This window comes from Carcharhinus amblyrhynchos, chromosome 21 (assembly GCF_965287045.1).
Source record: "Carcharhinus amblyrhynchos chromosome 21, sCarAmb.v2.hapA, whole genome shotgun sequence".
Taxonomy (NCBI): domain Eukaryota; kingdom Metazoa; phylum Chordata; class Chondrichthyes; order Carcharhiniformes; family Carcharhinidae; genus Carcharhinus; species Carcharhinus amblyrhynchos.
This window is the reverse complement of record NC_137344.1, coordinates 32,247,910-32,270,093: the sequence shown is the minus strand read 5'-3', so window position 1 is coordinate 32,270,093 and position 22,184 is coordinate 32,247,910. Positions and strand designations below refer to the sequence as shown.

Genomic DNA, 22,184 nt, shown 5'->3' with positions numbered 1-22,184 from the left:
CAGAAGCAATGCTGACTTGACACACACTTTTCATGCAGCACATGGATCTAGACTGCACTGCGTTGCCTGAGCAAGTGGTGGAGCCAAAAATATAGCCCTTTGAGCCTGCTTCACTATTCATTATCATCAATTTCAATATCCTGGTTCCCCCCATACCCCTTTAGTCCCAAGAGCTGAATCTAATTTCTTCTTGAAATCAAATTTCTGTGGTAATAAATTCCACATATTCAGTGTTCTCTGAGTGAAGAAATTTCTTCTTGCCTTAGTTCTAAAAGGTTTCCCTTTATGCTCAAACTATGACCCCTAGTTCTGGACTCCCCCCATCATGGAAAAATTTCTGAACTCTGATGTTAAATAAAACTACTTCAGGTAACCATTCATTAGATGCAAAACGATTAAAATAGCATGTATGAGTTAAAAATTGAAAAGCTGATGGAATATTTTTACCCAAACAGTAATCGAGTTGTGGAATGAGTACTCAGGAAAGGACATTGTAGCAGAGATGAAGGGTCATCTTTCTCTGGAAAAAAAGACCAATTTTTCAGACCCAACATCCTCGTTTAGTTCCTAAATTATAATTGGGAAGTTATCGTGCATTCACCGTGATGAAACTTCACGGTCTTCATATCCAATTCCAAACTCTGAAATGAACACTGCGCAATTCTTGTCAATTCAGGAACAAATTCAGCCTCATTGAGGATTCACACTGCTGCAATGTTTTGCACTAGCAATTAATTATTAAATGCTAGTTTACACAAAGTTGTGTGGCTCCATAGTTTATTCAGGTAGGAGATCAGAGGGTAGCCTGGAACATGAGACACAGAATTAAATCAGGTCAAAGGTTTGGTGTACCAGCCACAAGTCTTACAGGAATTGATTTTTAAAAAGTTTCTTTACTCTCGTCTTGGGCCAACATCCAAGAACGATAGAGCTCATCAACAGGATTGTCAAATTGTGTGTGTCCAGTCTCCTATCTAACATTGTCCCCTTTACAAGTCTTGGATTAATGACAACTCCTACTGCCATCTCAGCACAAAGCAAGAATTAGAACCAAAATTATCTGGTCTAACAGAAATCATCAAACCAAGTCAAGCAGGAGTTTAAATCAGAGCATTTAAAAAGACCACAATACAAGAACTGAAGACAAAAAGCTGGCGAATGCAAAATATCTTTTATTGTGTAGCATTTAGGCAGGGCAAGTGAATGGCATACTGGCCCTTTTAAAGGTTTATGTGCTATATAAGAACACACAAATTAATCAATTCCATAGGAATTTCAGTGCCTCTTCAACTGGTGGTTGGTCATGGGAATGGGATGCTGCGTCGAATCCTCTGGAGAATCTCATTTCCCCGAAGGGCATGAAGTGTGTCTTCGTACAGATGGTTCACAGCACTACACAGCTGCTCATGTGGGAAGTCTGTTCTTCTGCACATCACCACAGTGATGATAGTGCATAGCAGCAGGAAGAGCAGCACCTTCAGAAGCATTTGGTGAAATAAGTGTCCCTTTTGAGATGCTGATGGACTGGCAGAAGAAACTGGTTCTAAAAGAGATTATGGAATGGAGAAAAACAAATGATTTAATGAACACATGTATACTTGAACATTGTTCAAACTAATAATTTATACTACTTTCATGAAAAATTGTGATAGCACAAAGCAATCAGCCTTAAACACACACAGGCGATGATCTAGTATTAAGGACAAAGCACAATTTTTCTTCACGGTTTGGCCCTGTCTCCACTGGACTGCTCAGTTTCGGCGGCTTTTGTTTATTCTTTCATAGAATGGGGGTTGGGGTGATTTTTGCATATTAAGACCAGCATTTATTGCCCATCCCCAACTGCCCTTGGGAAGATGTGGGTGAGTCCTCTTGAACTGCTGCAGACATGTGGTGTAGGTGTACCCACAATGCTGTTGAGAAGGGAGTTTCAGGACTTTGATCCAATGACGGTGAAAGGATGGTGATAAAGTTCCTAGTCAGGATGGCGTGATGGGAGGATTTGTGGTGCAGTGGGTAACGTCCGTGCCTCTGAGTCAGAAGCTCTGGGTTCGGGTCCCACTCCAAGACTTGACAGCCGAGTAAGATATGTTCATGTAATAGCCAACAGCTCGAGTATCAACTTGCAAATCCTTCCAACACACCAATGGCAGGCGGTAAGAGAGACTCTTTGTCAGCCATGCTTGATGTGGAGTGGCACCCTTCAAGCTATAAGCCACTGGCGACAGACTAGCGACTGGTTCCAGTTAAAATTACTAAAGGAACAGAAAAAAGTCTGCCTTATGCAATGAGATGTGGGAAGAGAAACAACAATAGGATGGTATGTGACTTGAAGGGGAACCTTCAATCTTATTTGTCTGCTGCTCTTGTCCTGCTACATGGTGGCAGTCATAGGTTTAGAAGGTACTCTCAGGGGGTTTGGTGAGTATATTTATAGTGGTTACACGCCGCTAGTGGAGGGAGTGTACACTAACATTAGTGACTTTGTTCTCATGTCAATCTTCTTGAATGCTGGTGGAGGTCCATTCATTGAGGCAAATAGAGACTATCCCATCATACTCCTGACTTGTACCTTGTGGATGGTAAACAGGCTTTGGGTAATCAGGCAGTGAGTTAATTGCTGCAGATCACTGATGAAATAGCTAAGGATGATTCAACAAGTTACAAGGACGAGTAGGTACCTCTCGGACAGAATGCTCCAATTTATTATTCCCCCTAGTGAAGGCACATTAGCCTCCAACAAGCATAATTTAAAACTGAACTGTATTAAACCAACATTTGCCTGCTGTGGTATCCAGTGTTAGTGTTCTAGCACTTTCTGTCACCAACATTATTTATTCCCTTTGTTTTGGTGATCAATGAGAGGTTTATCTTTCCAGTTTACACCCTTGTTATGGAGACATATGGCCTGTAAAATCTGCACTGGTGTTTGCCTTGCTACAAGCCATCTCACCTACACGCCACTCAATACCATTTCAGATCTATTATTATTCAAAAATCTACTTTTTCAAAATAAATTGTGGATTGTGTTTAAGAGGGTTTCAGCAGAAAATTCCATGCTCTCACCAGCTTCCACATAAAGAAGTTTCTCTTAATTCCTTTAATTCTTTTTGTGATCAGCATAAAGGCATTCCCTCTGCTGACCAGTGAAAAATCATCTGATCTTGTCAGCAAATTAGAACCCATGGAATAAAAGAACAGTAGCATGGACACAAAATTGGCTGAGTGACAGGAAAAGTGAATAGTTGTGAACAGTTGTTTTTTTGGATTGGGGAAGTCATAGTGAGGTTCCACAGGGGTCAGTATTACGATCTGTTTTTTACATCCATATTAATAACCTAGATATGCAGGAAACAACTTTAAAATCTGCAATGGCAAAATTTAGAAATATTGTGAACCATCAGGAGGACAGTGATAAAATTCAGAGAAGGGCATAAACTGGCTGGTAGAATGTGATGACAAGTGGCAGATGACATTGAATCGGAGGGGTGATGCGTTTCATATGACATGAGGAATGGGGGGAGGCAAAATAAAAAAGTAATAAAAGTTTATTTATTAGTCGCAAATAAAGCTTACATTCATACTGCAATGAAGTTACTATGAAATTCCCCTAGGGTATAATTCTAAAGGGGTCAAAAGCAAAGGGCCCTTAGGATGTATTACATCATTGAAAGTTACAAGGCAGGTTGAAAAAGCTTATGGTATCCAAGGACTTATCAATAGGGGCACAAACTACAAAAACAACAGGGTTATGATAAACCAACATTAAACGCTGGTTCAGCCTGAACTGGAGATTTTGTCCAGTTCCAGGTGCCACACTTTAAGGAGGAAATTAATGCATCAGGATGCAGAACAAATTCATGAGAACAGTTCTGGAGATGAGGCGTTTTGGTTATGTGGATAGATTGGAAAAAATGGGACTGTTCTTCTGGGAGGAGGTTAAAACGAGTATAGACAGGAAGTGCTGGAAATTATCAGTAGTCTGACAGTATCTACGGTGAGAGAAACATTTCAAGTCAAACATGACACATCTTCAGAACTTTTGAATATTTCCAGCACTTTGTTTTTATTTCAGATTTGCAGCATCTGCGGTATTTAATTGTGACTTTCAGAAGAGACTTGGCTCATTATCTGAAGAGGAAAACCTTGCAGGGCTACATGGAAGGGGACTTACCAGGTGAGTTGCTGCTGCAGAGAACCAGCACAGACACAAGGGACTGAATGGCCTCCCGCTGTGCTGAAACCATTAAAACTTGATCGTAAGTCATTTAACTCTAGCTAACAATCTAACTTTTCAGATCTTTCTTCATATTATGCCCAAAATGTTCAGGATGCAATGCCCAGCCCAACAGCTAAGCTCATATCTGTGACTCAGTTTGCAAGCTGTACAAGCTAGCAAGGAGGGAGGAAACAAACAACAAAAACTGGGCTTCCTACTGCTGCTTGCCATCCTACTGACTCCTGTCTGTGTGGATGCAGCCAGGACAGATCAAAGGCTTCCACAATTGAAAGCCTGTCAACATGCACTCTTAGCTCCAGCTATTGTGAGATGTTTGTTACACATGTAACCATATCCAACAAATGATCAGGAGCCCAGGGAACAATGATGCAAAATTAGGGAAGGGGAAAATAAATAATAATTAAGTGATTGCAATTTTCAGGAGTTTATATCAAGAGAAACTCCTCACTGCCCACCGTGTAACGCTCATGGTGGAGATGCAATTGAGAGCAAGATGTAGTTTGCAATTCTGCAAGAATTTACACAGCTTGCCCAGCTTTCACTTACTTTCCAATGTACCAGTAGGTTTCTCCTCCTTTGGACGGCTGAATTTCTGTAATTTCTGTGCATCGTACTCCTTCCTGCGCCTCTCCTTCTCCTCCATTTTCTCTCGTTTACGCAGTTCACGTTCCTTCGCTTCTTTAGCCCGTAATTCTGCTTCACGCCTTTTCTCCAACTCTGCAACAACAGACATTTGGCTATAAAGATGGTAGTTGAAGCTTTTGGATGCTTTAATTTGTCCTATGATTCAGTGCTAGCACTCTAGCGTCAGAGTCAGAAAATCATGGGTTCAATTGCAGTCTGGATTGGGGTACATAGTTCAAGCTGACATTCTACTGTGTTACTGAGGAGTGGTGCATCATTGGAGGCACTGTCTTCAAGATGAGAGGTCAACAGGTTTATTTGAAATCACAAGTTTTCAGCAGCTTGTGATTTCAAATAAACCTGTTGGACTATAACCTGGTGTTGTGTGACCTCTCGTCTTGTCCATCCCAATCTCCACTTTAAGATGAGAAGCCAAACCAGGGGTTAAATCTGTGTTAATATGGCCCGTTGCTTGAAGGTATATGTAATAGTCAAATGAGGGTTTCTTGATGCAAAATAATTTTTGCATTTACTGAATAATTTTACTGCTGCTGATGTAAGTTTATGCTCCCGTGAAGCTTGTGTGGAGCCCAGAGAACAAGACCAGGTTTGGTTTGGACTCTGGATTCCAATAATGAATGGAAACTTGGTTGCTGGAGGCTGCTGGTCCCAATGGAATTGCCCCTAAGGATCTCTAAACATTAATGCTGTGATAAAAAAGAAGAGGCCACAGCTTGCTTAAATGTTTGACTGATTCTCAATTCCACGCTCAGTAATCCATGTACCCAGATGAACATTTATTTTAGAAATTTCATTTCTTACCCCTTTCAACTTGCAGCCTCCGCTGTTTCTCACGATCTTGTTCAGACTGAATCGTTTTCATATAGCGCAGTACCTGTAGTATCAAAGGGTAAAAACAGTTATTTATGGATTTTCATTGATTCACATGATTCCAAATAAACCTGTTGGACTTTAACTTGGTGTTGTGAAACTTCTTATTGTACTTCCTTATCAAATTACTCTTTCCAAAGTGTATCACCTCACACTTCTCAGGGTTAAATACCATTTGCCACTTACCTGCCCGTTTGACCAATCCGTCTATATCTTCTTGTAGTCCAAGACACTCCACCTCACTGTTAATCACATGGCCAATCTTTGTATCATCTGTAAACTTACTAATCTTACCCCCACATAGTCATCTATGTAATTTATATAAATGATGAATAAAAGGGGGCCCAACACAGATCTCTGTGATATGCCACTGGCCACTGGCTTCCAGTCACTAAAGCAGCCTTCTACCATCACCCTCTGTCTCTTACAATTGAGCTAATTTTGAATCCACTTTATCAAATTATCCTATATCCCACGTGAATTTACCTTCTTTAAGTCTCCCATGTGGGACCTTGTCAAAGGCTTTGCTGAAATCCAAAAAAACTACATTGACTGCCCTACTCTTGTCTACACACCTGGTCACCCCTCAAAAAAATTCAATCAAATTTGTCAGGCATGAGCTCCCTCTGACAAAAACATGCCAACGATCCCTGATCAAGCTTTGCCTCCCCAAGTGGAGACAGATGCTCTCCTTCAGCAGTTTCTCTCAGTTTCCCTACCACTGATGTTAGACTCACTGGTCTATAATTCCCTGGTTTACCTTTACAACCCTTCTTAAATAGTGGAACCACATTAGCTGTTCTCCTGTCATCTGGCACCTCTTCCATGATGTGGAGATGCCAGCCTTGGACCGGGGTAAACGCAGTAAGAAGTCTCTCAACACCAGGTTAAAGTCTGACAGGTTTATGTGGTAGCAAAAGTCATTAGCTTTCGGAGTGCTTGCTGCTCCTTTGTCAGGTGAGTGGGATTTCAGTTCACAAGCAGGGCATATACAGACACAAACTCAATTTACAAAATAATGGTTGGAATGCAAGTCTTTACAGGTAATCAAGTCTTAAAGGTACAGACAATGTAACTGGACAGAGGGTTAAGCACAGGTTAAAGAAATGTGTATTGTCTGCAGTCAGGGGTACAAACTGCAGTCGGTATTGTCTGCAGTCAGGGTACAGAACCCCCTCCCCCCACCACCGTACAGACAAGTTGCTTGTGGCGCCAGATGTTTGGTTCTGTCTGTACTCCGGGGACAAACCAGCCTCCAAACTATGGAGTACTGGTTTGCAACCGAGACCCCAGGGACTTCTGAATCACCTGGCTACATCTCTTGGACTGCCTAGTGGTCACTCATTCCCTTTCTTCCTCAAGTTCCTTCAGCTGCAGTGTGACCACCTCCCTAAATGTGTTATCCACACTGCTGACAGACTCGCAATTGTTCCACAGTTAACCCACCCGCTATTTCAATTTCAAAACTTGAGTTTCCAGGAGCTGCAGCTAGACACACTTCCTGTACACATGCTGGTCCCGGGCACCGGAAATGTGCCTGGCCTCCCACATGGAGCAAAAAGAGCAAACCACAGCTTTCCTCCCATGACTAAACCCTTTAAGTTTAAAAACTTTATAAGACTGGTTTAAAAAATAAAATAATTCCTTACCTTTGCATAAACAAAGAGCTTCAAGTTAATATTGTTTGGAAATACCCACCAGGACTTCTCACCCATTAGCTGTGCCGTTAGTCTTGTGTCATTTTCTGGCCTGTAATGTCTGTGCCCTTTTTAGATATATTCAATGGCTTGGCTTCCACAGCCTTCTGCGGTAGAGAATTCCACAGATTCACCACCATCTCATTGCAGACATTTCTCCTCATCTCAGTTCTAAATGACCTGTCCTTAGCCTGAGCCACTTTGTTGTGGACTCCCAACCATAGGAATCACCATCTCTGCATCCAGTATGTCCAGCCCTGCCAGAATTTTACATCTTTGAATTAGATCCCCTCATTCTTCTGAATTCTAGTCAAGATAGGCCCAGTCACCCCAATCTCTCCTTATACAATAATCCTTCCATCTTAGGAATCAGTCTGATGAACCTTTGCTACACTCCATCTTTGGAAAGTGTATTGTTTTTTAGGCAAGCAGACAAAAACTCCACATAATACTCCAGGTGTAACCTCATCAAGGATCTGTAGAGTTGCAGTAAGGCATCCTTGCTCCTCTACTCAAGTCCTCTTGCAATGAAGGCCAATCTTCCAATTTCTTTCCTGAAGGCTTGCTGTACCTGCATGTTTGCATTAGGTCACCCAGATCTCCTTATATGTCAACATTTCAATTACAGTGATAGTGATACAACCGCTCAAACTAGTACAACACCCCAGTCCATTACAAGCGCCGGACTTTTACAGATCATGAATCTGTTACAGTGTAGGAAGCCATTTGGCCCACGTCTGCACCAACTGTTCAAACAAACAAAATGACTTGGACAAGTCTCCTGCTTTTCCACGTACCATTGCTCATCATCTAACGTCCTCTTGAAAGTCTTGACTGAATCTGCCTCCACCAAACTTCCAGACAGAGCAGTCTAGACCTGAACCACTTGCGTGTGAAGAAGTTTTTTCTCACGTCATATTTGTTCCTTTTGCAAATCATTTCAAAACTACGTTCTCAATCTTGATCCTTTTATGAGCAGGAACAGTATCTCCCCCTCTACTCTATCCAGCCTCATGATGCTTTCGAGCATCTCTGCCAAATCTCCTCTTACCATCGCCTCTTCAAAAAGAACAGTCCCAATGGCTCCAATCTATTCTTGTATCTGAACCATCCCTGGAACCATTCTTGTAAACCTCTTCTGCACTCTCTCTATTGCGTTTACATCCTAGTGTGGTGCCTAGAACTCTACACAATACTCTAGCTGGGCTTAACTAGTGTTTTGTACAAGTTCAGCATACCCTCCTTGCCCTAGTACTCTATGTTCCTATTTATAAAGTTCAGAATACAAAATGCTTTATTAACTGTTCTCTCCACTTGTGCTGCCACCTCAATAATGTACACACATATGCGCCCAGGTTCCTTTGCTCCCTCAAGAATTTTACACCTCATTTTATATTGCCTCTCCATGTTCTTCCTACCAAAATGCATTATTATACTTCTCTGCACTGAATTTAATCTGCCATCTATCAGCCCACTATTATCTTCTGCTTCCTATTTTTCAGCCAATTTTGTATCCACATTGCTACTGCTTTTGTTATTCCATGAACTACAGCTTTTCTCACAGGTCTGTTGTGTGGCATTGTATCCAATACCTTCTGAAAGTTCACGTACATCACATCAACTGCTCTGTCCTCATCGATCCATTCTGTTACCTCTAAAATCTCCAGTAAGTTTGTCAACCACTACTTCCCCTTCGGAATGCTATGCCGTCTCTTCCCAATCAATTCACATTTTTCCATGTGACCATTAAGTCTTTCCTGAATAATTGTTTCTAGAAGTTTCCCACCACTGATCTTAAACTTGCTGGGGCTATCTTTACAATTTCTTTGAATATCCATAATTCTCCAGCCCACTGGCATCTCCCGAGTCTAGGGAAGACCAGAAGATTATGGTCACTGCCTCTTCAAATTCCACTCTCACTTCCTTCAAAATCCTTGGGTGCATCTCACCTGACCCTGGTACTTGCCAACTTTAATTACCAATAGTCTATTCAACATTTCCTCCTCATCAATTTTGAACCCATCTAGGTGCAGAGTTTCCTTCTTTGTCTCTATGACCTGGCGAAGTATCTATTTCCTTGGTAAAGAAAGATGGAAGGTATTCACTTAATATCTCAGCCATGTCGCAATCTCCATGTTGAATGCTCTTTTTGGCCTCTAAACAGCCCTCCACTTTCTGCCAGTCTTACTATTAATACGCCTTTGGAAAACTTTGGGATTCCCCTTTATGTTGGCTGCCAATCTTTTCTCATAATCCTTCATGTCTCCAATGTGCCTTTTCACTTAATTTCTACTTCCTTTTTCATTCAAGATTGAGATGAGGAATTTCTTCACTCAAAAGGTTTTGAATCTTTGGAATTCTTGACACCAGGGGGCCAGGGTTGTCATATTTATGACTCAGATTTACAAAGGTTTTCGGTAATAAGGGGAACGAAGGAATGTGAGAATAGTGCAGAAATTTGGAGTTGAGCCATGGTTAGTACTAAACAGCAGAGCAGGTTTGTATAACAAATATCCCAAAGCACTTCACAGGAGTGTTATAAAGGAAGCTTAGGTAATGAACTACACAAGACATCATTTGGGCAAATAGCCAGAAAGATTAGTTCTAAGCTATATCCTAAAGAAACAGAAAGACAGGCTGACAGGTGTAAGGAGGATATTCAAAGCTTGGGGCCCAGACAAATGAAAAGGCAGCTGCCTATAGTGGAGCAAGAAGCTGATGAGGAGGGTTGGAATTGGCAAGTCTATAGGATTTCCGCAGATGAGCTGAGGCAGGACTGAGTCAGGTGATGTTAGAGATGGAAGTAGGTTAATCCTTGTGTTGCATGAATATATGATAGGACATGAGGCCTAGGGTGCGAACCATCGGACATTTGCAAAAAAGGCCAAATGAGCTACTCCTGCTCCTATTTCTTCTGTCCTTATGCCACAACTTGGAAATAAAACTAGAGGTATGATAGAATCATAGAAACCCTACAGTGCAGAAGGAGGCCATTTGGCCCATCAAGCCTGCACTGACAACAATCCCACCAAGGCTCTATCCCTGTAACCTCACATATTTACCCTAGTCATCCCCCTGACACTAAGAGGGAATTCAGCATGGCCAATCACACCTAACCTACACAACTTTGGACTGTTGGAGGAAACTGAGCACCCAGAGGAAACCCACGCAGACACGGGGAGAACGTGCAGACTCTGCACAGACAATGGCCCACGGTCGGAATTGAACCTCAGTCCCTGGCGCTGAGAGGCAGCAGGGCTAACCACTGTCTCACCCTGCTGCTCAATGTCAGATGCTGAAACCGCTATCATGTTATCTATATTGTGAGGATTAATCCTGACGCTTACATTGGCTGCACACAGTTTGCACTGCTTCTCATCCAGGCAGTCGCCAGCCACCTTCTCAAGCAATGGATCGAGTGGATTTCCTTTTAAATCCAACCACTTTAAGTTCTGTAGAGAGAAATTGGAGTCAGTCAGCCTCATTGTGTCTGAGAGGAACTGCAGCACGCATTTAACTACCACATTTCATAAATTACAACAGTAGCTGCACTTCATTGGTTTAAAATGCTTTCTAATGTCAGCATGGGGCAAGGTGCTATATAAATACATCTTTTCTTTCATGATAAATGCTACCCTTAATCCTTTCACCTATATAATGTGTCTCAATAAGATCATGGCTGATCTGTCGTGGCTCAGTTCCAAATTCCCGCCCTCTCCCCATAACCCTTAATCCCCTCACTTATCAAAAACCCATCAACCCGCGTCTTAAAAATATTTAGCGAGGCAGCCTCCACCACCTCAACGGGCAGAGAATTCCAGAGATTCACCACCCTTTGAGTGAAGAAGTTCCTCCTCAACTCCGTTCTAAACCGCCCCCCCCCCCGCCCCCCGCCCCCCTTTATCTTGAGGCTGTGCCCCCTAGTCCTACTGTCCTTTCTGAGCAGGAAGAGTCTCTCCACCTCTATCCTATCCATCCCATTCATCATCTTATACGTCTCAATGAGATCTCCCTTCATTCTTCTAAACTCTAACGAGTACAAGCCTAGTTTATTCAGCCTCTCCTCATAGCTCAACCCCCTCAACTCCGGTATCAGCCTAGTAAACCTCCTCTGCACTCCCTCCAAGGCCAAAATATCCTTGCGTAAGTACGGCGACCAAAACTGCACACAGTACTCCAGCTGCGGCCTCACCAATGCCCTATATAGCCGCAGCAAGACCTCCCTACTTTTATATTCAATCCCCCTCGCTATGAAGGCCAGCATCCCATTAGCCTTCCTGACCACCTGCTGCACCTGCAGGCTGGGTTTTTGCAACTCATGCATAAGGACCCCGAGGTCCCTCTGCACCGTCGCCTGCTGCAGTTTATCGCCACTTAAGTAATAGTCCTTCCTACCATTATTCCTACCAAAGTGGACCACCTCACACTTGCGAATAATGAATGAGCAGAAACTTCTTCCAGTTAAATATTAGGAAAATTGGAGTGTTGTCTTGAGTTCCTGCCAAAATCTCCACTCCTTCACCTCCATCCCTCTTCCTGGTAATTAAGTACCAGTCTGTTCACAATCTTGGTATCATATGTGAACCCAAAATTGAGTGTCTGACCACATTTCCATTTCAACACTAAGATTGGTAATTTCCATCTCCATATTGCCAACTCCACTCCTGCCTCAACACATCGACTATTCATTGCATCATCTGCTTTAATGCTTAATTACACTGAAGATCAATTTCTGAAATGTGTTTCTCATAGAATCCTACAGTGCAGGAGGCCATTCAACCATCGAGTCTGCACTCACCACAATCCCCATAACCCTTCATATTTACCACGCTAATCCCCCTGACACTAGAGTTAATTTAGCACGGTCAATCAACCTAATCCGTACACTTCTGGACTGCAGGAGGAAACCTAAGCACCCAAAGGAAATGCACGCAGACATGGGGAGAATGTGCAAACTCCACACAGATAGTGACCCTGGGCTGGATTTGAACCCGGGTCCCTGGTGCTGTGAGGTAGCAGTGCAAACCACTGTGCCACCCTCTAAAATGACAAAATGTGAGCAGCGAAATTCAAGGCTGAAGGGGAGAAACTGGCAAACTGAAAACAAGTTTTTCTCTCTAGGCTGTCCAGTGTGCGAGGTATTCGAACTGACTTCCTACCTTGAGCTGAGCAAAGCTGACAGGCAAGTTGGTCAGTTTGTTGTTGTAAAGGTCCAAATGTTGCAGGTTAAGGAGACGTCCAAAATCTGAAGGAAGCTCCTGCAACTGGTTTTTGCTGAGGTCGAGTTTGATGAGGTGAGTCAGGCTGCAGAATTCTGGCTGCATTTGATGGGAGCATGGTTTTTCATAAAACAATAAGATAGAAAAAAATTAATTAAAAACACAACAGTGGTTCTGGGGCAGGGTAAAGGAACCCTGAAACCAGTAGAATCTGCTTCTGCTCGAGCTGCACAATTCCAGTTATTTCAAACCTCCCGGACAATATCCTACACACAACTGTTCACTCACAATGTTCAAGGAAGACAAAACATCACCTGTACAGCACCAAATTAACCAGCCATCACCAACCGGGATTGGCTTGGCTGACTTTTCATTTTCATTGCCTAGCTCATGGACACCTTAGTCCCCTGATCTAGACATGAAAATGGGAAGTCAGCCCAGATTCCTGCCCTGTTTGTTAGCAAGTGGCTTCTGCTACAATGTGCACGTGGATCTTGAACAAGAATGGGATTGGGATCAGCTATGTTTCCCTCTATTCTTAAAGAACAGAACCTGCATTTATAATAGCATCATTTATAATATTAGGAGTACATTTTAAAATGTGGTCACTGAGTATAGCAGTCAATTTAAATACAGCAAATGCTCATGAGTAGTAATAAGATTAAAAATTGGTCAAGATGTCAAAAGAATTTCTTTTGCTTTTTTTTGAATTAGCAGCCAAATTATCTTATGTACACTCAAGAGGGCAGACAGAGAAACTTGCTATTCACAAAGAAAACACCACTTTGACAGTGCAACACCCCTCCAGCACTGTACTGGTTGCAAAAGACAAAATACTGGAAAATCTCAGCAAATCTGGCAGCATCTGTAAGGCAAGAAAAGAGCTGACGTTTTGAGCTCAGATCACCTTTTGTCAAAACTGCTCTGAGCTCTGACAAAAGATCATCTGGACTCAAAATGTCAGTTTTTTCTCTCCTTCCAGATGCTGCCAGACCTGCTGAGATTTTCTAGCGTTTTCTCTTTTGGTTCCAGATTTCAGCATCTGCAGTAATTTGCTTTTATACTGCACTGACAGCAGCCTAGTTTGATCAAGTCTCTGGAATGTACTTGAGCGCAAATCCTTCTGAGTCAAAAAGTGAGAGAGTGCTGCACACAACACCAAGGCTGACAGCTACAGCATGCTCTTGCTGGCTGCCTAGCCCCAATGATGTGGAGATGCCAGCGTTGGACTGGGGTAAAACAGAAAGAAATCCCACAACACCAGTGTAAAGTCCAAACAGGTTTATTTGTAGCAAAAGCCACAAGCTTTCAGGACAGCCTGTCCCTTTGTCAGGTGGCTGGGAGTTCTGATCGTAAACAAGACACCCAAACACAAACTCAATTTACATGCATAATGATTGGAATGTGAGTCTTTACAGCTAATCAATTCTTAAAAGGTACAGACAATGTGAGTGGAAAGAGCTTTAAGCACAGGTTAAAGAGATGTGTATTGTTTCCAGACAGGAAAGTTAGTGAGATATTGCAAGTCCAGGCAAGTTGTGGGGGTTACAGATAGTGCGACATGAACCCAAGATCCCGGTTGAGGCCATTCTCATGTGTGCGGAACTTGGCTATCAGTTTCTGCTCAGCGACTCTGCGCTGTCGTGCGTCCTGAAGGCTGCCTTGGAGAACGCCCACCCGAAGATCAGAGGCCGAGTGCCCACGACCGCTGAAGTGTTCCCCAACAGCGGGAGAACAGTCTTGCCTGGTGATTGTCGAGCGGTGTTCATTCATCCGTTGTCGTAACGTCTGCATGGTCTCCCCAATGTACCAAGCCTCAGGATATCCTTTCCTGCAGCGTATCAGGTAGACAACGTTGGCCGAGTTGCAAGAGTATGTACTGCGTACCTGGTGGATGGTGTTCTCACGTGAGACAATGGCATCCTTATCGATGATCCGGCACGTCTTAGAGGTTGCTGTGGCAGGGTTGTGTGGTGTCGTGGTCATTGTTCTCCTGAAGGCTAGGTAGTTTGCTGCAAACAATGGTCTGTTTGAGGTTGCGCAGTTGTTTGAAGGCAAGAAGTGGGATGTGGGAATGGGCTCGGCAAGATGTTCATCTTCATCAATGAGATATTGAAGACTCCGGAGAAAATGTCATAGCCTCTCCGCTCCGGGGAAGTACTGGACGACGAAGGGTACTCTGTCCACCATGTCCTGTGTTTGTCTTCTGAGGAGATTGGTGCGGTTTTTGGCTGTGGCACATCGGAACTGTCGATCGATGAGTCGAGCACCATATCCTGTTCTCATGAGGGCATCTTTCAGCATCTAGAGGTGTCTGTTGCGATCCTCCTCATCTGAGCAGATCCTGTGTATATGGAGGGCTTGTCCGTAGGGGACGGCTTCTTTAACGTGTTTAGGGTGGAAGCTGGAGAAGTGTAGCACTGTGACGTTATCCGTGGGTTTGTGGTACAGTGAGGTGCTGAGGTGATTGTACTTAAAGGAGATGCGTGTGTCCAAGAATGTAACCGATTCCGGAGAGTAGTCCATGGTGAGTCTGATGGTGGGATGGAATTTGTTGATGTCATCATATAGTTGTTTCAGTGATTGTTCGCCATGAGTCCAAAGAAAGAAAATGTCATCGATGTATTTAGTGTATAGCATTGGTTGAAGGTCCTGTGCGGTGAAGTCTTGTTGAAACCTGGGCATGAAGACGTTGGCATATTGAGGTGCGAATTTGGTCCCCATGGCTGTTGTGTGTGTTTGGATGAAGAACTGGTTGTTGAAGGTAAAGACATTGTGGTCCAGGATGAAGCGGATGAGTCGTGAAATTGCATCTGGAAACCGGCAGTTGTCGGCATTGAGTACTGAGGCAGTTGTGGCAATGCCATCGTCATGGGGGATGTTTGTATAGAGAGCCGAGACATCCATTGTGATGAGGAGAGCTCCTGGTTCAACTGCTCCATGTGTGCTGAGTTTATGTAGGAACTCCGTAGTGTCGTGACAAAAACTGGGGGTTCTTTGAACAATGGTTTTCAGGATGCTCTCGATAATCACCAGGCAAGACTGTTCTCGTCCTGTTGGGGAACATTTCAGCGGTCATGGGCATTCGGTTTCTGATCTTCGGGTGGGTGTTCTCCAAGGCGGCCTTCAGGACATACAACAGCGCAGAGTCGCTGAGCAGAAACTGATAGCCAAGTTCTACACACATGAGATCGGCCTCAAGTGGGATCTTGGGTTCTGTAACCCCCACAACTTGCCTGGACTTGCAAAATCTCAGTAACTTTCCTGTCTGGAAACAATACACATCTCTTTAACCTGTACTTAAAGCTCTTTCCACTCACATTGTCTGTACCTTTAAGAATTGATTAGCTGTAAAGACTCACATTCCAATCATTACGCATATAAATTGAGTTTGTGTGTTTGTGCGTCTTGTTTATGATCAGAACTCCCAGCCACCTGACGAAGGGACAGGCTGTCCTGAAAGCTTGCGGCTTTTGCTACAAATAAACCTGTTTGGACTTTAAACAGGTGTTGTGGTATTTCTTTCTGCCTAGCCTCAAGCGTGAATAGTGGATTAAACCACAGATTCCCTAAACAAATCATAAAACTAATACATATCAATGAAATTGGAAGGAAGAAAACATGCAAACAAAATGCTACATTCACACTGAATGCAATGGGACAGCGTCGAGAGTGCTTTATTCTGTATTTAATTTGTGATGAAGCTGCAATGGGAGACATAACAGTATCAGGCTGGGTTTATATACAATACTCTGATGTGATACAGGAGTTGATCACCATATATACAGAAATCTAAACCAGTGGACTTCGTTCCTTCAACCTGGAAAAAAATATAAAAACTGGAGAAAACTGACAACTCTTTGTCCAATTCTTGAAAATTGAAAAGCAGACAAACTTGCACTAAAGCTTAGTTAGACCTCGTGGAATAGAATCAGACTCCCTAGAGTGCAGAAAGCAGCATTCAGTTCGCGTCTGCACCAACTCTCTGACACAGCATCTCGCTCAAATCCCCCGTCCTATCCTTGCAGCCCCACGTATTTACCCCACTAATCTCCCTAACCTACACATCCTGGGTTGCTACCTTCAAGAAAAATGTGCTCAAACCGTATACGTGTACAACATAAATGACATTGTGACTAAAACTGTTACAGTTTATCAAAAGATCTCAGGGGACAGGACTGACTGTCAATTTCTATGTAATTCCACATATAGCAGATATATATAGTATTCTGACTGCTTTGTTGCTATTGTTGTTTTTGTAAGAGCTGAGATTTCATAAACAGGCTGGAATTTTGTAGCTGTCTCCCATGACAGTCACATAAGGGATTTGCCACTCTCTGCAACATTTATTTTAAGCCAGTATTCTTTCAGTCTCTCCTGAGAGTGTTTTTCTGAGTGAGGACTTTTCAGCTAGTGCCAATTCTCCCTCCTCCTTCCCCTGATGGTGTGGATTCCCTCTGGGCTCAAGAATGTTTTTGTAAACATCCCAATATCCCAGAGCTTTCATTCAATGATTGCTGAGCTATGAAATGTCCCTTCCCTTGACAGCGGCAAAGTTACCATCGAGCTGAACCTTGCTGTTCAGAGAATTGATGTCGTGCCTCATTCAACTAATCGCTATCTACTCAACCTTTTGTCCCACAGCCCCATAACATACACACAGCACGTGCACACATTTTGCATGCACTGACAACCAACCCCACACATAACAGGCCCACAATTCACATGCACACAAATGCATCTTTTATAAAGTCTTACCGACAACATGACGATACAGTTGCAGGACAGATCCAGAACGGTGGCCTTGGGGAGGGCTGCCTGTAAACACAAGGCAATATCATATATTGAGATTTGACAGAACTACAATGCAGCTGCTGCACAAACAGGCAGTGGACTCTGACTCTTCATGGAATTGGAGTTAAATAAAGTTTTTAAAAGTTCATTTATTAGTATCACAAGTAGGCTGACATTAACACTGCAATGAAATTAATGTGAAAATCCCCTAGTCACCACACTCCAGTGCCTGTTCAGGTACACTAAGGGAGAATTTAGCATGGCCAATTACCTAACCAGCACGTCTTTCACCTGTGGGAGGTAACTAGAGTACCCAAAGAAAACCCACACAGAAATGAAGGGAGTGTGCAGACTCTGCACAGTGACCCAAGCTAGGAATCAAACCCAGGTCCCGGGCATTGTGAGGCAACAGTGCTGACCACCGTGCCGCCCTAGAGAGATAACATTTCATAAATGTACACGATTCAGCTCAGTTGCACTTTATTGCAAGTCTAACCGTGCCTTTTGATAGGACAGGTCAGGGTAGGATTCACTCTGTATCTAATTTTGTGACGTACCTGCCCTCAAAATATTTGATGGGGATAGTGGCGAGGAGCTGTGATTGATGTGGACTCTGAGTTTAAGTGTGAAAGAAATAAGCATCCCTTGCCTTGATGAGCACAATAACAAGAGATTTTTAACGGCACACTAGAGGTTAGTTCATCGCAAGCAGCTGTAGACATTTTGAATAAGAATGTGGAAGCATTTTTTGTTATTTTAAATGAAAATATTCCACATTTACCAAATTGTAAACTTGTTAAAAGCAAAAGAAAATCCTGTCGCTGTCACTGAGGCCCTTTGTTGAATGGTTCAATCACACAGGTGCTGGGATTCACAGTGAATGGGACACTGGGGGTGGGAGCCGGCCAGAGCTTCCCAGGCCAGGCACCAGCCTCAGATACACGGACTCAGTCTCTGTGGTCCCCGTCCTGCCCTCCCCAGTCTATATGGGCTGCGGTGCCTGGGGACAGGCTCAAAGGCCCTTCAGAGAGGTAGCTGGTCGACTGCGGGAGGCATGGCACCCGGGCGCTGTCCCGGCCCCAGGGCCGCCCTCTGCTCCTGTTCCAGCCGCCGCCGCACCAACAGCCCCGTACCCCGCTCCTCCTCTCACCAGCTCCCGGGTCGGGACCTCACTCAGGCCGCTCAGGCTCAGGTCCAGCTCGTTGCCATCCAGCCGCTCCCGGAGGCTGGGGTTCGGGTTCAGCTGCTTCCCACTGTTCTTCGGCATCTTCACTGCTGCGGCCTCACTCCCTGGCGACTCCCCCGGCTCCACAGCGGCAGCTACACGTCAGATCAAACCCCGGGGACAAACAAGGAGACAGCGCCGAGACAGGAGCAACCACTCCGGCCCAACTCCAACCACAGCGCCCCACTCAACCGGGAGGAGATTCGACATCCTGGAAACCACAACTGCTCTACACCTCCTCATCTAAACTCAAATGTATAGTTTAAGTTTTAAAGTTTATTTATTAGTGTAATAAGTAGGCTTACATTAACACTGCAATGAAGTTACTGTGAAAATCCCCTCTTTTTTGGTGAAAATCCCCTAGTCGCCAAACTCTGGCGCCTGTTCGGATACACTAAGGGAGAATTTAGCGCAGCCAATGAATCTAACCAGCAGGCCTTTCGGATTGTGGGAAGAAACTGGAGCACCCAGAAGAAACCCATGCAGACATGGGGAGAATGTGCAGACTCTGCATAGACAGTGACCCAAGCCATGAGTCAAACCCAGGTCCGTCCCTGGCGTTGTGAGGCAGCAGTGCTACCCATTATGCCACCATGCTGCCCCACATTCATCTCCCATCCAAATAGGAGCCCAGAGTCCTATCCAAATATAAACACATCTCCAAGTTTATATTTTCAAGGTGGCACAGTGGCAGGGACCTGGATTCAATTCTAACCTTGGGTGACTGTCTGTGTGGAGTCTGTATGTTCTTCCCGTGTCTGCACGATCTTCCTCCGGATGCTTCAGTTTCCTCTCACATTCCAAAGATGTGTAGGTTAGGTGCATTGGCCATGTTAAATTGCCTCTTAGTGTCAGGGGGACTACCAGGGTACACACATGGGGTTACCAGGATAGGACCTGAGTGGGATTGTTGTCAGTGCAGACTCGACAGGCCGAATGGCCTCCTTTTGCACTGCAGAGATTCTATGATTCAAATCTAAATATAAATATTAATCTCCAATTCAAATCAGCCCACAAGTCTCCTACCTAGTATAAACCCCAACGCAGATGTAAATCTCAATTTATAAACCAAACATAAACCCAATCTCCTGCATATAAAGTACCAATTGACAAATTACAAAGAACTGTAGAGCACTACAGAAATATTGCATAGAAACCTCAAATTCTAACAGGATGAGACAGGGTAGATGCAGGAAGGATGTTCCTGATGGTGGGGGAGTGCAGAATCAAGGGTCATTGTCTAAGGATACAGGTTAAACCTTTTAGGACTGAGATGGGGAAAAATTTCTTCCCTGAGAGAGTGGTAAACTGTGGAATTCCGTACTACAGGAAGCAGTCGAGGTCACAGTATTGTGTGATTTCACACAATGATACAGCACTTGGGGTGAAAGTGGTCAAAGGATACGAGGGGAAGGCGGGATCAGGCTATTGAGTTGGGTGATCAGCCATGATCATAATGAATGGTGAAACTGGTTTGACAGGCAGAATGGCCTACTCCTGCTCCTATTTTCCTTGCTTAATATGATATTACCAGATAATCTGATCTGCTGAAGTTGATATGGGGATAAATAATGAGCACTCTGCTGGAGGAACACCCTACTCTTTTGAAAAATCATTGCGGAGAAAGAAGGTCACAGATTCGTGTGACCATTTTAAAATCCTTATATCCAGTTGAGAACTGAGAACCAAGCAATTTGTCGAATTAACACCAAATGAAAAGACTTCCAGCAGGACTCCTGGCTAACCAAGCAGCTGGTTATATGTCTCAACTCCTTGAAGCCTGTACGATTTTAAGTCTCTGATCATCACCTGCCAAAAGCTCAAGGTACAGAAATCACATCATTTACTTCATTTCAAAGATTTTTTGCTGCTATTTCCATCTAGAAATTCACCTGGACTGAACTCTGCCACAAAGTAAACATCCATTGGACTTTAACTGTCTGGAACCTAGAAATCACACGAACTAATATTCATTTCTGCAGTTCTTTTGCTGTTATCTATAGTTGTAAAAACTCAGTCTTTCCTATCTCCAATGCAGGTATATCCATCCTTAAGTAAGCATATCAAAACAGTACACTATATGGATGTGATCTGGCCAATGCCCTGTAGAGTTTTAGACTTCCCTACTATCATTCATCCCCTTTGCAATAAAGACCAACGTTCCATTTTGCCTTCCTAATCCCTTACTGTGTTTGCAAGCTAACCTTTTGTGACTTCTGTACAAGGACACACATCGCCCTGTGCTGCAGCATTCTGAATCTCTCTCCATTCAAATAATATCCTGCTTTTCTTCTCATTCAAGTTGGCAACCTCACATTTTCCCACATTATATTTGATCATATTTCATCACAACATATCATATTACATTATACTCAATCATACTATACCATATCAGACTCCTTTATACTACATTACATAATACTCCATTTTACTATATTACTCACTTAACCTAATCTGAATCCCGTTGAAAACTTTTCATATCTTCCTCTAAATTTGATTTCCTACCCACCTCTTTTCCCCACCTAGTTTTTAAGGAGACTGAACTTCGTCTTTTGGGCAAAGATCAATTAAAGGAGATGTGCAAGTGTTCTTTCCGGAGCGAGAGTCGAATTCGTCTTGCAAACTCTCGGCGATGTAATGGGCAGTCCCTAAATGGGACTGCCCGCCGCTCTGTCAATCTCCCAGTTCGTTGAACTGGGTGGCAGCCTGTTCTGCTGTTGTTGACTGGAAGTTTGTCCGGGCTGGCTGCAGTGAGCAGTGCGGAAATCTAACTGTCCAGTCTGAAGTTTTGTCAGCCGGAAGCTCTCCCCTCGTCCCTGTTTCGTAACCATGTTCAGGCACCTAGCGCGGAGAAGCCACTCTGGCCCCTGGAGACTTTTCCAGCCGGATTTCTGCAAAAGCAGCAGTCGGGGCAGGAGGACACTTGATCAGAACAGGTAAAGAGCGCAGCTGGCTGCGGGAAACACCGAGGGAAGTTCAATTTCGGTTTTAAAAATACACAATAAAGCCCAACATAGGCTGAGAAAATGGGGCATTTGTCAATTTGTCTTTTTCTAAGCACTTTCTAACTCAGCTAATTCACTGCAGGTATCTCAACTTCACACTGCTGTACAGACTTCCTCGAACAGTTTCCCAAACTTTCCCAGCCCCTTAGACCTCCCAAAAGTACGGACAGAACCCCTGAGAACGATCCTTGTGTTCGAGAGACAAGCCACAAAAAATGATTGTCTCGCGCATTAGGTAAAAACGTACCGGAACCTACTTTGTACAAGTCTTCTATATGGTCGCTGCAGTTAAAGCGTTCTCCTTATTAAAAACACACTTCGGTTTTTTACCTGTGTTATTTTTAATACGGCGTTGCTGCATCCTTCGTTTCAAGTGGGAAGAATGCTACTGGGATGATCGATTCTCACACCTCTCTCTCTCACACACACACACCTCTTTCACACACACGCACTCGTACCTCTCTTATGCACACGGCACAATCTACCAAA

At 43.7% G+C, this 22,184-nt stretch overlaps 2 protein-coding genes across 3 annotated transcripts in view; one reads left to right on the top strand and one right to left on the bottom strand.

The window, feature by feature from the left end:
- Positions 1 to 1,152: 1,152 nt before the first annotated feature.
- Positions 1,153 to 22,093, bottom strand: lrrc59 (leucine rich repeat containing 59). 2 transcript variants are annotated; one of them, XM_080208945.1, is made up of 7 exons: positions 22,026 to 22,093; positions 17,430 to 17,489; positions 12,612 to 12,770; positions 10,800 to 10,904; positions 5,687 to 5,759; positions 4,787 to 4,957; positions 1,153 to 1,543 (listed from the first exon to the last, which is right to left on the bottom strand). In XM_080208945.1, the coding sequence occupies exons 2-7, from the start codon at positions 17,436 to 17,438 to the stop codon at positions 1,302 to 1,304; spliced, it is 759 nt and encodes a 252-aa protein (XP_080065071.1). In that variant the 5' UTR covers positions 17,439 to 17,489; positions 22,026 to 22,093; the 3' UTR covers positions 1,153 to 1,301. The 2 variants fall into 2 exon arrangements, with proteins under 2 accessions (XP_080065071.1, XP_080065070.1); XM_080208944.1 differs by lacking the exon at positions 22,026 to 22,093 and adding an exon at positions 18,616 to 18,820.
- The window catches only part of acsf2 (acyl-CoA synthetase family member 2), a 127,096-nt gene continuing 126,247 nt past the window's right edge, over positions 21,336 to 22,184 (top strand). The window contains exon 1 of the mRNA XM_080208933.1: positions 21,336 to 21,626. Coding sequence (XP_080065059.1) covers positions 21,520 to 21,626 — 107 coding nt within the window. The 5' untranslated portion in view covers positions 21,336 to 21,519. The remainder of the gene's footprint in view (positions 21,627 to 22,184) is intronic.